Below are 13,963 nucleotides of genomic sequence, written 5' to 3'. Positions count from 1 at the left end.
TGGGGAACATGCCACAGGGGCCACCAGGTGGCGGCCACCAGGTGGCGCCCACCTGCCGCCAAGCTAGGTGCTTTCGAGAGTTAATGCTTCCAACTGCCAAACCCCCTTCACAGAAACAGCAAAGCCCAGAATGTCACCTGCTCCCATCCACACTGACGGGTGTGCCAGGACACTGTGTGGTGTCCCTGGGGTCAAGCTGGGAGTCGACCTCACAGAGGGAGCCGGTAGAGACCAGGACCCCCTCCCCTCAGGGGCGCCACGTCTCCCTCTCCACACTGGCTCAGGACCACTCAGACCATCCGCACTGTCTCTTGGTCTTTAGGTGTGGTTGTGGCTGGGGGTGTTCAGCTCCAAATTTTAAAGGAAAGAAAAGGAGAGGCATGGCCTCCAGCCCTGCACTGGCCAAGAGAACTTTGTGCACTGACGGACACGCTCCCTACCTCGAATGCCCAGCACGGCACCCACTACCCACATCTGGCCACTGGTCTCCAGAACCATGGCTGGTGCAGCCAAGAAACTTACTTGCTCTTCATTTAAATGAGCTTAACTTTAAGTAGCAACGTGTGGCCAGTGGCCGCTGTGCCGGCCAGCCCCCAGCTCCATGCCCTGGAATGTCAGCCTCCCACCACTCCCTGCCAGGACCCAACACCAAGCCCACCCCAGCCCGAAATGAACCACTCCAGACAACGTACTTTTCCAATTATAGCTTTTTCTTTTTTCTTTTCTTTTTTATGAAAAAAGATCACACAGAATTCGCCAACAAACAAAATTCCAAAAGAAACTTAAAAAACAAAAAGGAAAACAATTCCCCCAAAAAACTAAACCGAAGTCTGGCTTTTCCTTCCCTTAAGATTGTCTGGACGAGGCCTCCGCCCCCTGAAAGGCACGGGGGTGGGGCTGGTAAGTGCTCTCAGGGCCGAGCGGGCCGCTGCACTCGGCTGGTCCTCTCCCTCCCTCCACTTCTACTCTCCCTGACTCCTTCTCCGTCGTCCTGGGGGCACACAGTACACCTGGGCTGCACTAGGGGTGGGGTGTGCTTGGGGTGAGGGGGGCCCGTGAAGCTGGGTGCTAGACACTCACAATCTAACAGGAAATAAAAAATAATATTCTGCACGTCAGAATGTGTTCGCTTTTTTTTATAATTTCATAGCTATTTTTTTCACAGTTTTAAAAAGTTTATATTTATATATATTTATATATATTTATCTTTATATATATAATTAAAAAGTTGACTCCATTTAAAGGCGTATGATACAGGGGGGAAGAGTCTCTCGGTACAATAAAACTGTACAGGTTGAGAACTGCCGCCTCCCTCAGGGCTGGTTGCAGCCTGGGCAGAGGGGCCAGGGGTGTGGCCAGGGCGAGGGTTTCAGCACCATTGGGGTTGTCTGTAGTGTGAGGGTCTGGAGGCGGCAGGTGGGCCAGGGCCTCAGGGCATGCAGCCCCCTCCACCTGGTGCCTGGCCAGTGCTCCTGGGCTCCACCCTCACTTGGCTCTGTCCCCAAGTGCAGGCCATCCTGAGAGGGCAGAGGCCGGGTCCCTGGAAGGAACCCCGGGAAGGCCCGGCCTGGCCGGTGAGGCTGATGGGCATGGGACCGCCCTGCTCCACAGTGGGAGCTTGGGGTGAGCTCTGTGCTGAGGTCCTGGGGGGACCCGTGAGCAGCAGGAACCCCAGAGCGGGCATCAGTTTGGTTCCTCAGAAACCCTCTCCCACTGAGTCTGCAGTCAGCATCAGCCTGGGGGCACCCGGGTCTGAGGGCCTGGCCTGGCCAAGTGCTTACAAGGTGCTGGAGGGGAGGCTCCCGGAAAGGGCCCAGCAGAGCCATACCCTGATAGCTGAGAGGAGCCCCTGTCTCGGGGGGCACAGAGGGATTTGGGAAGGGGGGCTGGAGATGTGTGCACATGTGTGCACACATGTGCATGCATACAGGCACACACATGTACACACTCACGTGCGCCAGGGCATCCACGGGCACACTTTCATGCACACAACCAACGCACGTGCCCCTGAGCCGTGGCAGTGATGATGAGGGGCCCTGGTAGCCCTCAGGGCACAAGGCAGCTGGCAGGGTGCCGGGCACTCAGCAGAGCACAGGAACGCCGTCAGTGGAGAAGATCATGCCCGTGGTGGGCTCATAGGTGCCCGCAAGGTAGTACAGGCCCTCGCTGTCCTGGTACTTCTTGGTCTTGAGCATCTGCTCGTACTGCTCCAGGCCCACGACCAGGCACTTGTGCGACACAGTCTGCACATCGTTCTCATCCACGTGGGAGGACTGGTACAGGGCACGCTGCGGGCAAGACCGCGTCAGGGCGAGCAGGGGAGGGGAATAGCCCTCCCGGCCAGCCCAACCCCCCCAGACTGGGAGACACAGGGACAGAGACCAAGAAACGCAGACCTGAAGAGGAGGGGACCAAAGTGACAGAGACAGACCAGGAGAGAGCAGCTCAGATCAGGGAGGCAGGGAGGACACTCCCCAGGTTGCATAAAGAGGCCTGAGGGGGCGCCCACAACGTGGCTCTCCTACCTCCATGAAGTCCTTCCTCTGGCTGGAGGCCCGCAGGGCTGCGGGGAGGCTGCGCCCAGACTTCTGGTCCCAGGGCTGTGTGTGCACACACGAAGGTGGTGGTGAGCCCTCACCTAGCCCCAGGCCACAGGGCGGCACTGCTAGGCCTCAACCTCCCGCTGGGCCTCCGGGGCACTCGGACCCTGGCCGGCGACTCACCTGGCCCTCGTGGAGGCGCTTGCCGGGGCTGGTCTCCTCGGGGTGGTAGAACCACTTGACGCGGACCACCATATTGCTGCCCCATGACTCCCACATGCTCTGGATGCGACCGATGTAGGGCAGGTTGGGGCGGCCGGCCGACAGGAACACGGCGCAGTCCCCAATGCGGATCATCTCCTTGCCACGCACGATGGCCTTGTAGAAGAGCTTGCGGGCCTTGCCCTTCATGCCACGGCGCTGCAGGACATGGGCACGTCAGGGTGGGGTGCGGGCCCCTGCCCAGTCCCAGAAGCCCCTGCCCTGACTCGAGGGTGCAGCAGGGAACAGGGTGGGAGGAAGCCCCATGCCTGCTTTGACTGGGGTGTGCTCTTTCAGCCCCTGCACACAGGGTCTGTCTGCAGCTGGGGCTCCCAGCACCCCACTCCGGAGCATGGCTGCCACTCAGCTGGTGTTGGGGCTCACCGCAGGCCGACCCTGGGCCCAGCAGTGTCCTCACACGTCCACCTGGGTCCTGACACCAGCCTTCGAGGCACAGCCTGGCCCTTGCCGATACCCAATTCCCAGACAGGAACAGTGAGGTCCAGGGAGGGGATGCAGGTGGTGAAGCCAAGGGGCTCCCAGCTGCACCTCTGATCAGAGCACACTGCCTGCCCCCCATGGCTGTCTCACACGCAGGGGCCCCACGAAGCACTCGTTCTCTCAGCACACCCCGGGGCCACCAAGCTCCCTGCTCACTGCGCTCATCCTCCACCCCCAGGGCCCAGGAAAGCAGTGACGAAGGTCAGAGCCGGGCCGGCAGGATCCAGCACAGGGCCCATGGCCGCTAGGCTGCCAAGCTCACGGTGGGCTGGGGTTTTACGCCCTCAGCACATGTTCCCTGAAGCCTCAGCAGTACCATCACCTGAGCCGGCACTGGGATAGACGTGCGGGCTCTAAGGAGGGACCTGACCTGCCATCAGAATCCAAAACACCAGCACAGTGCCAGGCAGCCCCAAGCTCCAACACTCACTTTTCCATCTCACAGTGGCTGCCAGGCGGCTCAAAGCCAGTTGTTTTTGCCTAAGCAGGAGAAACCTACATGCTAATTTCCTACCTCATCCAACAGCCCCCTTGTGCTGTTAATTTGTCGGATTCCTGGTGGTGACAGACTTTTCCATGTCCTCACCACTATAGTGTTTCTAATGTGTTGGGGAAACTGCTCAAGGCCTTTCTAGCTCAAGGCAGTGTAAACCACTCAAGGTGAAATGGATGGCCAAGATTCCTAGACCAACTCCTCCCTGCCAGCAGCTGTTTTCTGGCACCCAGGGGCCTCCGCCCTGCTCCCCGGGGTTCCCCAGTGGACAGACCCCACCCCTGCATCGGGCACAGCACTCAGGCCGACCTGAACATCCTGTCCTCCCGCCCACTGTCATTGGCTCAGGGGTGGGCTTGGGACCCACGCCAAAGGCATTCCAGCAACTAGTTTGAACCCCTGGGAGGAGGACACTTCCCACTGTTACTTCTGAGCTGAAAGCTACTAGGGCACCCTGTCACCAAAAGAGGAGGGGCTGCCAGAGGAGAAGACAAGTACAAAGGAAGGGAAGAGAAACGGAAGCCTGGAGCACGGACCCAAGAGGGGGTCTGAAAACAGCCTTTCAAGCCCCTGGATCCAGCTGCACCTGAAGCCAGATATCCCTGGACTTTTCTGTTAAAGAGGCCGAAAAGGTTGGCCCTGTGCTCTGGCAGCAAAGAGCCTTCAGTGACACTGACACTGGAATCTGCAAATGGTAGGCGCTAAGGAACAGACCATTCACATGGCGGCAGGCTGTCCTGGGCTCAGAAGCTGTAACTCCTTGGCACATCCCTGCTATCAAAGTGCCTGGGATCGGAGCTCCAGGGGGCCTAGTCTGACGTCTGAGTGCCACCTGTCAGGAGAGTATGAGAGCCTACACGCTCAAGGCTGCTCTCTCGAATGGTGGTCTTGCCAAGAGAGGTTCTTTCAACCCGGAGCCAGCAGTCCAAGAGGGCTCAAGGTCAGATAACCTATGCCCCGCAGGGTCAGAGAAACAGATCATCTGCCCCAGATTCAAGTTAGTGCCTCAAAGGCAGGGAGGCCTGAAGGAGAGAGCAGGAGCTGAAGGGTGAGGTAGGGAGCCCAGCCCTCTCCGGCCTCCTGCTCAGCACCCTTGCCTGACAAAGGGCGAAACCCTTGTTCCAAGAGCCCTCCAATGGTGCAGCTGGGGGCAAATGGACCTGCCCTCCCTGACCCACAGGGTGAGCCAGGAGGGCACCTTCTACTATGGGTAGCCATGTAACCCAGGCCTGGACAACGATGACGCTCTGCCCATGGGCCACACTGATTAGCTGAGGGGTGGACACATGGTCAAGCCAGCCCCAGAGGCTCAACCCCGGACTTCTGCTGGCAAATGAAGGGAAACAAGTGCCTTCTGCCAGAAGCACGAGCCATTCTGCTGCATGAAGCAAAAGAGTAGCTAAAAGTGAAGCTGATGCAAAGAAACTCAGGCTGTCTGGCCAAGAGGCTGTGAAGGACTCCACTGCTGAATGCCTGCTCAAGGGTCAGTGCCGGGCCCAACACGCTTTCCTGACTGGGTCTGCGGAAGGGGCCCCGCCCCGGGCGCTCTGTGAAGGACACGGGAGGGCTTTGGAGTCAGGCGGGGCTGGGTGTCCCTGGGCACTCTGGACCCAGCGGGCTCCTCTATGGAACGGGACGCCCCTGCCGCACTCCCCCGCCCCTCCACTGCGGGACTCGGGGAGGCGGGCCAAGCAGCAGCGGGCCGCTGGAGGAAGTGAGCTCCAGAGCCTTCGCGTGGCTACCTGGGTGGGCTTGCCGAACCACTTCCAGAGCTGCCGGGCAGGCAGGAAGGCGGCGATCTTGGGCCGGTTCTCCACGGACGGCAGGCGCTGCCGCTTGGCTAGCTCCTTGGTGGTGGGAAGGTGGACGCCCTCCCTCTTCTTGGGCCGGCTCTTGGCCGCGGACCCGGCCTGGGCCTTGGGCTGGGGGGGCTGCGGGGGCTGCGGCGGGGGCGCCTGGGGCGGGGGCGCCAGCGCCTTCTTGCTGGGCGAGTGGGCCGAGGGGCGCGCCTTGCCGGCCCGCTTGGGCGCCGTGCCGGGGAGGGCGGGCGGGGCGGAGGGGCCGGCCGCGGGGCCAGGCGCCGCCTCGTCGTCCGAGCTGCAGGAGGAGTCGTCTGTGGTGGAGGACGAGGAGGACGAGGAGGAGGACGAGGAGGACGAGGACGAGGACGAGGACGAGGACGAGGAGGACGACGAGGACGAGGACGACGACGAGGAGGACGAGGAGGACGAGGACGAGGACGAGGAGGACGAGGACGACGAGGACGAGGACGAGGAGGACGAGGAGGACGAGGACGCCCTGGAGCTGGGGGCGCTGCGGCTCCGGCCCCCGCCGCCCCGGCCGGCCTCCTCGCCCTCCGTCTCCGAGCTGCTGCCGCCGCTGTCGCTGCTGCCGCTCTCGGACTCCTCGGCCCCGTCCTGCGCGGCCCGGCCCCCGCCTGGGCTCCCGGCCTTCCCCGGCTCCTCGAACGCGAGCCTGGCCGCGGGCTCCTGGGCCTCGTCGCCCTCCCCGGCCTGGGGCCGGGCCGCCCTGGGCTCGCTGCCGCCGGCGGCCGGGGGGTGGCTGCCCAGACCCAGGAGGCTCTTGGGCTCCTCCCGCAGAAGCAGGGCCTCCTTGGCCTTCTTGCTTTTGGGCGACGTCACACCCTCATGGTCCAGCTTGACGAGCGGCTCGGCCTCCTCCCCCGGCCTCCGGATGCCCTTGCTGGCCGACTCCTCTGTGGCCCGGGCCTTCTTGGGCTTGGGGCGGGTGGCCGGCATGGTGATGGGCATGCTGACAAGGGAGGCAGGGGCCAGGGCTGTGGCGGGGGCCGGCAGCTCCCCAAAGGGCTCAGGAGCTGGGCAGCTGGCAAAGGGGGATGGCCCTGGGCTGGGCTGCGGGGCTGCTGGGCGAGCCTTGGAGGCCTTGGCCCGCTTGTCCACAGGCTCTGGGGGGCTCTTCTTGGAAGTCGGGGTACTGACTGGTTCCAGGGCCAGTGGGGTGCTGGAGACCTCATCTGTTGAGCCCCCCTCCTCTAGGACAGCAGCTCTCTCTAGAAGAGAAGGGAAAACCCTATGTGAGGCCAGGCCAGGCCAGGGCCTTCCCAACCCAGAAAGCCCCGTTTCGATCCTGGCTCTGCCGGGTTCTGAGCTGCGCCTGGAACTCAGAACAGTCATCCCACATGTGACTACCCCAAAGTGGCATTCAGTAGCCTCAGCTCTTAGCCCAAAGCACTTTCCTCTGGATTCTGGAGTGAACACACTGCCTGAATCTCAGCTCAGCCTCACACAGGACATGCTTCCCTCAGCCCTTTTCCTAATCTGTCAAATGGTCAAAACAGCCCCAATGCACAGGGTTCTCAAAAGGCGGGGGAGAAGCCTCTACACAGCGGCCTGCAGTGCAGCAGGCCCCGCCGGCCCACCACCTCCCTTGCTCCTCGGCAGGGCGGGGATTGAGCCAACATACCATCCTTGGCTTTGGTGCTGGGTTTGCGCCCGCGCCCTCTCGCCTTGGCGCTGGGTTCCTCGGACCCCGGAGCACCCCCATCTTTGCCATCCCCAGTATCTTTGCTGGTCTTCCGGCTACGGCGCTTGGCGCTCGGCACCAGGAGGGCTGGAGATGGTTCAGCACCTGCAGGGCAGGACAGACGGTAGCTCAAGCGTGGGGAGCAGGGATGGAAGGAACTGGGTGACTGTGAGGCTGGCCCCACTCAGCTGCCTGGATAGGCTGCACGGTCAGGGGGGAGGCCCATGTCTGCAAGGATGTGACTCAGGTGCTCCACACAGGCAGCTCATGGGGACTCCCTGAATGAGCGCCCAGGGCGGGGTTGAGCAGAGACGCCAGATTTCACGGTGTTTGTGATCCACTTAAAAGATGCTCAAAACCCTGAGGGCCAGGGCCCCTGGGAGTCATGCTGTCCCAGGTCTGAGGCCTAGCTCTACCTCTAACCAGTCACGGGATGCTGGGTAAGTCACACCACCTCTTTGAATCTGAGTTCCATATTGGTCAAAGGGGATGGTATTTCCGGACACACAGGATGAGGCATGAATTCAACACTGTCATGGACATGGAGCATGGAACTGTCCACAGCTATCAATCAGCCTCCCACCATCTGGGCTGCCTCAGTGTACAGACCTGGGGAGCCCTGGGATTCCCTCTCCTGAGCCCATTCTAGGACCTCCACCCATGGTTTCTTCCATTTCCATTGCCTGTGTGTACAAATGGTCCAAATGACAGGCAGAGCCCAGGGCTGGGCACAGATGGGAGCCAGGCAAGGACCTGGGGGCCACCCCGGCTGGGGCAGCAGGACCACCACTCACACTGGATCTTATAGTCAGGAGGCAGGAGGCGGATATGGGAGAGGGGAATCCTCCCTGTGTCCCCGTCATCAAACTCCACGGTGATCAGGTCCCCATCGTCCTCAAGGCCCAGTAAGCCTGTTGGAGGAAGGGCAGGGTCAGGAGAGGCCTGCAGACCTCTGGCTCCCTGGAAGGCATGAGGCTGAAGGGAGCGCAAAACCTAGCTGTTAAGCAGCCCTGGACTCGGGGTGTACAAGGTGCGGCTGTGCAGTGGTGCAGAACGTGGGCTTCAGAGCCTCGCAGTCCTGGCAAGAGCACTGGGGAGCACGGCTCTCCGTTCCTGCTGTGTGTGTACCCTGACTTCAGGGACACCAGGCCCAGGCCACTCACTCCCAAGACCCTCCCCAAAGCAACATAAAGGAACAGCAAGGGCAGGAACCCGAAAGGACAGAGGGAGGAGGCAGGTGAGAAGGCCAGCGTTTCAGATGACATCTGCGCGGATGACAGCTTTCTCCATTGCCAGGGGCCTAGAAGGAAGCAAAGCCAGCAAGGAGGAAGCAGGTTTTCACAGGGAACCCCACAAAGGCCCAGGCCTTTGATGTGCAAGCATATCTGGATACAAGGGTCCCCAACACTGGACAGGCTGAGGGTCATGCTGCAGGAGCTATGAATTTACACCTGGGGAGACTCTGAAGGGCACAGAGGAGATGGGAGGGTGGCGGGGTGCCTGCTCCCAAATGGTGACTACAGCTCCATCCCAAGGACCAGGTGCCAACAACACATGCCTCCTCGCTCGCCTCTGTCACTGTCACACACGCACACACACACACACACACACACACACACACACACACCACCCCCCACCACCACCCCCAGATAAATCACATGAAATTCCAGCTCCAGGAATAATGAGAAGATCCTCAAAGTTTCCAGAGAGAAGAAGCAGGTCTCCTACAAAGACTTGGGAGTAATCACAGCGTGAAGTGAACTTCTCAGACATCAGAGGCTAGAAGAAATTGAAGTGACTTTGAAATGGGGAGGGAATGTTCAACTTAGAATTTATATCCAGCTCAACTATCTCTAAAGAACAAGATAGAGATCCAATCCACTCTAAGGACAGAGAATAAAGAGATTCTGGATATGCACATACTTGCAGAATTTATCTCCCATGACCCTTTCTCATGAAGCTACAGAAAGATTACTGAAACAAGGGAATGAGACAAGGAAGAGGAAGATACAGGATGCAACACAGGAGAGAGATGGAGTTCTCAGGAAGATGGCCAGGGGAAGTCCCAAGAGTGACACCAGCGAGGCAGGCCCAGAAAGCACCAGCCCATTATGGTTCAAGGGGACAGAAAGCTCCACAAGATCTGAATCAAAACAAACTTTTAATATGGATGTCTGACCCAGCACCAGCATCCCCATCCCATTTCTGGGTATGTATGGACATTAGGCAGCCAAGGGGTGGACTGTATTCGGCATCTGTTGTTTTGGGGTGGTTTTTTTTGATGCAGTGAACATCCATATCCCCACCTCCTGGGTCTGTTGCTTTTGCAATAGCTAACGGATCCACTGTGTATCTGCCATTTTTGTCCATCTGACAAGCATACCTTTGTCTTCAGAGGCATTTGTGTTTTTTTTGTCTGCCCACCTTCCAATCTCTCTTATTCTGCTAATAACATCCCAACTTCTCGGAAGCCACCTTCCCATCTCTCTCAGACCATATGCAAAATCAGGATGCCAACCTCGCCCATTAGTTTCAGGGATGATGAGCATGTGACCCAGACCCAGGAAGTCAGACTCACAGCAGTCAGTGAGATCCACACAACCCAAGCCAGTGCAGTGGGTCTCCCTCCTAGGACTTACACAGAAAAAGCAGAAATTCCTTAATAGGATTTGTTAAGATGGTGAAATGCAGTCCCCAAGGAGCTGGGTGTGAAGCCAGCATAGAAAAGAACACTGCTAACAGACACTGAGACTGAGTCCTGGTGATGTGGTATGAATGGTACCCAGGTCCAACCGTGGCCGTGGCCAAGGACCCTGCCAGCTTTCACTTACGTAAGCCCATAAAACACTTCACACTTAAGCCAGTTACAGTTGAGTTTAGGCCAGATGAGCTCATATCGATCCATCAGCAAATGTGAGAGTGCCTGGGAGGGTCTCAGGGAAGGGGAGTGCTCACCTCGGACCACAGTGCCTGGGTAGAGGCAACGGTACTGCTGGCTCCAATAGGCTGCGATCCTGGTCCCTTGTGGCAAAAAGCGGGTGGAGGCCGGCCTCACATCAATGATCTGGGAAGACAGAGTACCCAGGTGGTGACCAGGAACAGCCCAGCCCCCTACCCCCTCCTCCCAGCGATTCTACCCTACTCTGCTCACCGCCTCCTGCAGCAGCTGCTCCAGACAGTAGATGTGGGGCCGGTTCCCGCGTTCGCCCTCCACCACCACACGGTATCTGCAATGCCAGGACAAGAGTGATGTGAAGTGGCAGAGACAGGGGGCCTTGCAACAGGGACCCCCCCACACCCTACTCCTGGCCCCAGCAGTGCCAACTCGACCTCCCAGATCACCAAGATATGACATCAGAGCTTGAGGGTTTGCCGATTCGCTGAAAAACAGGGAAAGTCTCTCCCCTTCTGGGCGGGCCTCAGTTTCTTCATCTGTACAAGGAGGGGTTGCAGATCCAAGAGAGGCCAGGCTGCTCTCTCCTGCCCCATCCTGCTGAGGCCCCTGCCTCTTGGGGGCTGGCCATGCCCACCCTGGCACATCCTCAGAATACTGCCCCTGAGTCCTCTGAACCCACCCACACACCTGTGGGGTAGGCGCCATTCACCCAGTTCTATAGGGGAAGTCGCAGAGCAGAGAAGCCCAGCAAGGCAGCCCAGATGCAGGACTAGGAGAGGGTCTTCTGGCTCTGAGCCCGGTGTTGCCCCTGCCTAGCCCCCGAGCTCCCTACTCACATGTCTGGCGAGTGCACCGTCTGCACATGCCCAGCGTACAGCAGCTTGTCGTCCATGGGGATGAGCACACGCAACCCGTCTTTCAGCTCATCCTTGTCAATGATGCAGGACCTTGGGGCTGCGGGACGATGGCAGTGAGGTGGGGCTGGAGCCCAGGTGGCCAGGAGGGTATGTGTGGGCACATCTGTGTGCCCAGATGGGCCTGGTGCAGGAACACGTGGGGGGCCCTCACCCTCCCAGCCCAGGTGTCTGGGAAGACCCCAGATGGGTGTGAACCGGGGGTGAGGGGTGACAGCTGCATGGCTGCCCCTCCCCCACCCCCAAGACCACCATCCTCTGAGCCTAGAAATTAGGTTCTGCGTCATCAGCCCCCACCACCTCCCCTTCAGCCACTTCGCCAGGACTTTCCGTTGGCTTCTTCTCTACTTGGAGTGACACTTGTTCTGGTGGAAACCAAACCCTACAGCCAAACTTCCCGACCAGGCCATCAGCACTCACTGTCGCCCCATCTCTCCCAGCATTTGACCCATGGTTGCCACTCCCCTCAGCTTTGGCCACCCCTTCCTGGGACCCCCACACCACTCTCCTCAGTTCTCCCCCTCTGGGCTGGGCCATGCTCTCCCCTCTCCTGGGCTGGCTCTGTCTTTCTGCAGGTCCCTCAACCGGGCCCTCTCCCTGTCAGCACAAGTTAGAGACCCAGACAGCTCACTGGGGAGGATGTGACTGGCCCTTCTTCATCCCTCCCCAAACCCACAGCTCATTGTGGGCGGAGCAGACTCTGGCCTCCAGACATTTAGTGGGGCCACGTGACTTACACAAGGACAGGAGCAACCACATGCCCATTCGGAACCTGGGCCTTAAGAGGCTGCACCAGTTCCCACTTTCCCTCCTGAGCTTCCTCCCAGCAGCATGGCCATGGAACACACCCGGTGAGCCTGCCCATCCAGGGGGATGGATGGCCACATGCCTGCATCCCTGGGCCCCAGCCATACCATTACTATAAGACCAGGCCCTGCTGGGGTCAGTCCAGCCTCCCTGCAGACAGCTGAGACACAGTGCCGTCCACCAGGAAACCGACACATCAACAGCTGACCGGCACTCTCCGGCAGGGAACGAAGCTCCTTAAGGCTGGCTCTGCTCCTCCTCTTGCTGCCTGCCCCCCACCCAGCTCATAACCTCAACCTCTCCTCCGAGCTCCAGACTTTGGGTCCAGAGCCTTCCCTGAACATCCCCCAGGCACCCCAAACTCCAGCCAGCAGCACCCAGCATGTGACCTTCCCGACCCATGCCCACCTGCCCCCACCAACTGCACACACCCCTTCTCATCTGCTCACAAAACCAACCCTAGAGCGCCTCCATGCTCCCTCCTAACGTGCTCAAGCCCAGCCCGGCCCCCTCCCTGCTGCCCCTCTAATAGGACTCCCTGACCCCTCCAGAGCCCCTCCAATTTTTCTCCACGCAGCAGTCAGACAGCACTTTTCAAAACCAATCTGACCACACTGATTACCCACTTCCACCTCTGACAGCTTGTTTTCTTTAGGGTGAAGACCACAAACTCCCACAAAGCCTGTGAGACTTTGGCTGATCTGCTCTGCCTCCTTCTCAGCCTAGTAAACCGGAGCCAAACTGGCTTTGTTCCCGTTTATTGTAGGCACTGTGTTCCCACTGAACCTCAGGGCCTTTGCCCATGCCATGGCCCATCACCCATTTCCTGCCCATTCCCGGGGCTAGCTCAGCCCCTGGCCATCTCAGGCTATGGCAACTTCTTTAGGGGAACCTCCTGCACCCCGACGCTTCAGGCCCCAGCCAACACAGCACTGCAGGCACTCACCCGGGGTCAGCGGCCGTTCCACAGCCCCACCACGTGGCAGGTGCTCATCCTCAGAGAAGCTGGAGTCCTGGTTGGGCTCAAAGTCCTCCTCAGCTGCCATGCTCTCCATCAGCTTACTCACAGCTCCCCCTTTCCCCCGGTTCTGGGGACAGAGCACAGCAAACCGATGGCTTAGGACATGGCATATGTGTCCTGTCTAGCACCCTCCTGGGAAACCCAGGGTCACGGGATGCAATGGCATCTGCCATATGCACCATGAGGGTCCCAGCTGGGCTCACCCCACAGGCCAGAGGGAGGACAAAATGGACTTGTAACTGACTAGCCCGGGCCTGCACACACAGAGCGGCTCCCCAGCCACACCATGGTTCTCAGGACACACAGTGTGGCCAGGGGCTCTTGGCATTGGGCATGGACACACCCAGGCACGCCCCCACCTGTCAACTGAGCAAGGAAATTTGCCCAAGCCTGTGGGACCCTGTGGGCAACCCCACTTGGGCCCAGCGAGCCTCACCTCCTTCTTCACCTCCTTCCCTTTGGCCTTGGCCCTGCTCCTCTTGGCAGCAGCTGGGGAGCTGGCGTTTGGGGCCCGGGCCTCAGGCGGCAGGGCAGGAACACGGGGCGGAGGCAAGGCAGCCCCAGATCCAGCCTCCTTCCCCTTCTTCTTCTGGGAGAGAAAGCAACAGCAGGTCGCCATCAGAGGTGCCTCCCACCCCAAGAGAGGAACAGAGCACCTTCACTCCCCCAGCAATTAGCTTTGGTTTTAATTTTAATTGTCTTATTACTGCTATATATACACGCAAAGTCCTCTCCAACCATCCTGCCAACTGTACAGAAGTAAAGCCACTAGTAAAGCATGGTATCCTTCCAGAACTTCCCACTAGCACAATCATGGAAACATAAAGGCTATGCAGATGCTTTTATGCACACACAGTATTTTTTTAAACACAATGGGAATTTACCAAAAGTCCTGCTTTGTAACTTACTCCCCCTAGTATGTCTGATGGACACAAAGATGGCCTCATTTTTTATTTTAACAGCTGTCCAATGTGTGGCGGTGTGCAGGAACTGCAATTCACTCAACCACCCCCACCGCAATGGGCA

At 59.2% G+C, this 13,963-nt stretch overlaps 1 protein-coding gene across 12 annotated transcripts in view; it reads right to left on the bottom strand.

Moving 5' to 3' along the window:
- Positions 1–689: 689 nt before the first annotated feature.
- Positions 690–13,963, bottom strand: part of TNRC18 (trinucleotide repeat containing 18) — a 91,167-nt gene continuing 77,893 nt past the window's right edge. For 11 of the 12 annotated variants that reach the window (XM_057487415.1, XM_057487419.1, XM_057487417.1 and 8 more), the window contains 11 exons: positions 13,374–13,526; positions 12,863–13,004; positions 11,032–11,149; positions 10,451–10,526; positions 10,255–10,363; positions 8,094–8,210; positions 7,240–7,404; positions 5,538–6,826; positions 2,724–2,960; positions 2,526–2,600; positions 690–2,288 (listed from right to left, as the gene is read on the bottom strand). In XM_057487415.1, coding sequence (XP_057343398.1) covers positions 2,082–2,288; positions 2,526–2,600; positions 2,724–2,960; positions 5,538–6,826; positions 7,240–7,404; positions 8,094–8,210; positions 10,255–10,363; positions 10,451–10,526; positions 11,032–11,149; positions 12,863–13,004; positions 13,374–13,526 — 2,688 coding nt within the window. In that variant the 3' untranslated portion in view covers positions 690–2,081. The remainder of the gene's footprint in view (positions 2,289–2,525; positions 2,601–2,723; positions 2,961–5,537; positions 6,827–7,239; positions 7,405–8,093; positions 8,211–10,254; positions 10,364–10,450; positions 10,527–11,031; positions 11,150–12,862; positions 13,005–13,373; positions 13,527–13,963) is intronic. The other variant, XM_057487416.1, reaches the window with a different exon arrangement.

The sequence above is a fragment of the Manis pentadactyla genome, chromosome 10 (assembly GCF_030020395.1).
Source record: "Manis pentadactyla isolate mManPen7 chromosome 10, mManPen7.hap1, whole genome shotgun sequence".
Taxonomy (NCBI): domain Eukaryota; kingdom Metazoa; phylum Chordata; class Mammalia; order Pholidota; family Manidae; genus Manis; species Manis pentadactyla.
Note: the sequence above shows the minus strand (reverse complement) of the source record. Positions and strands in the feature narration are given on the sequence as shown.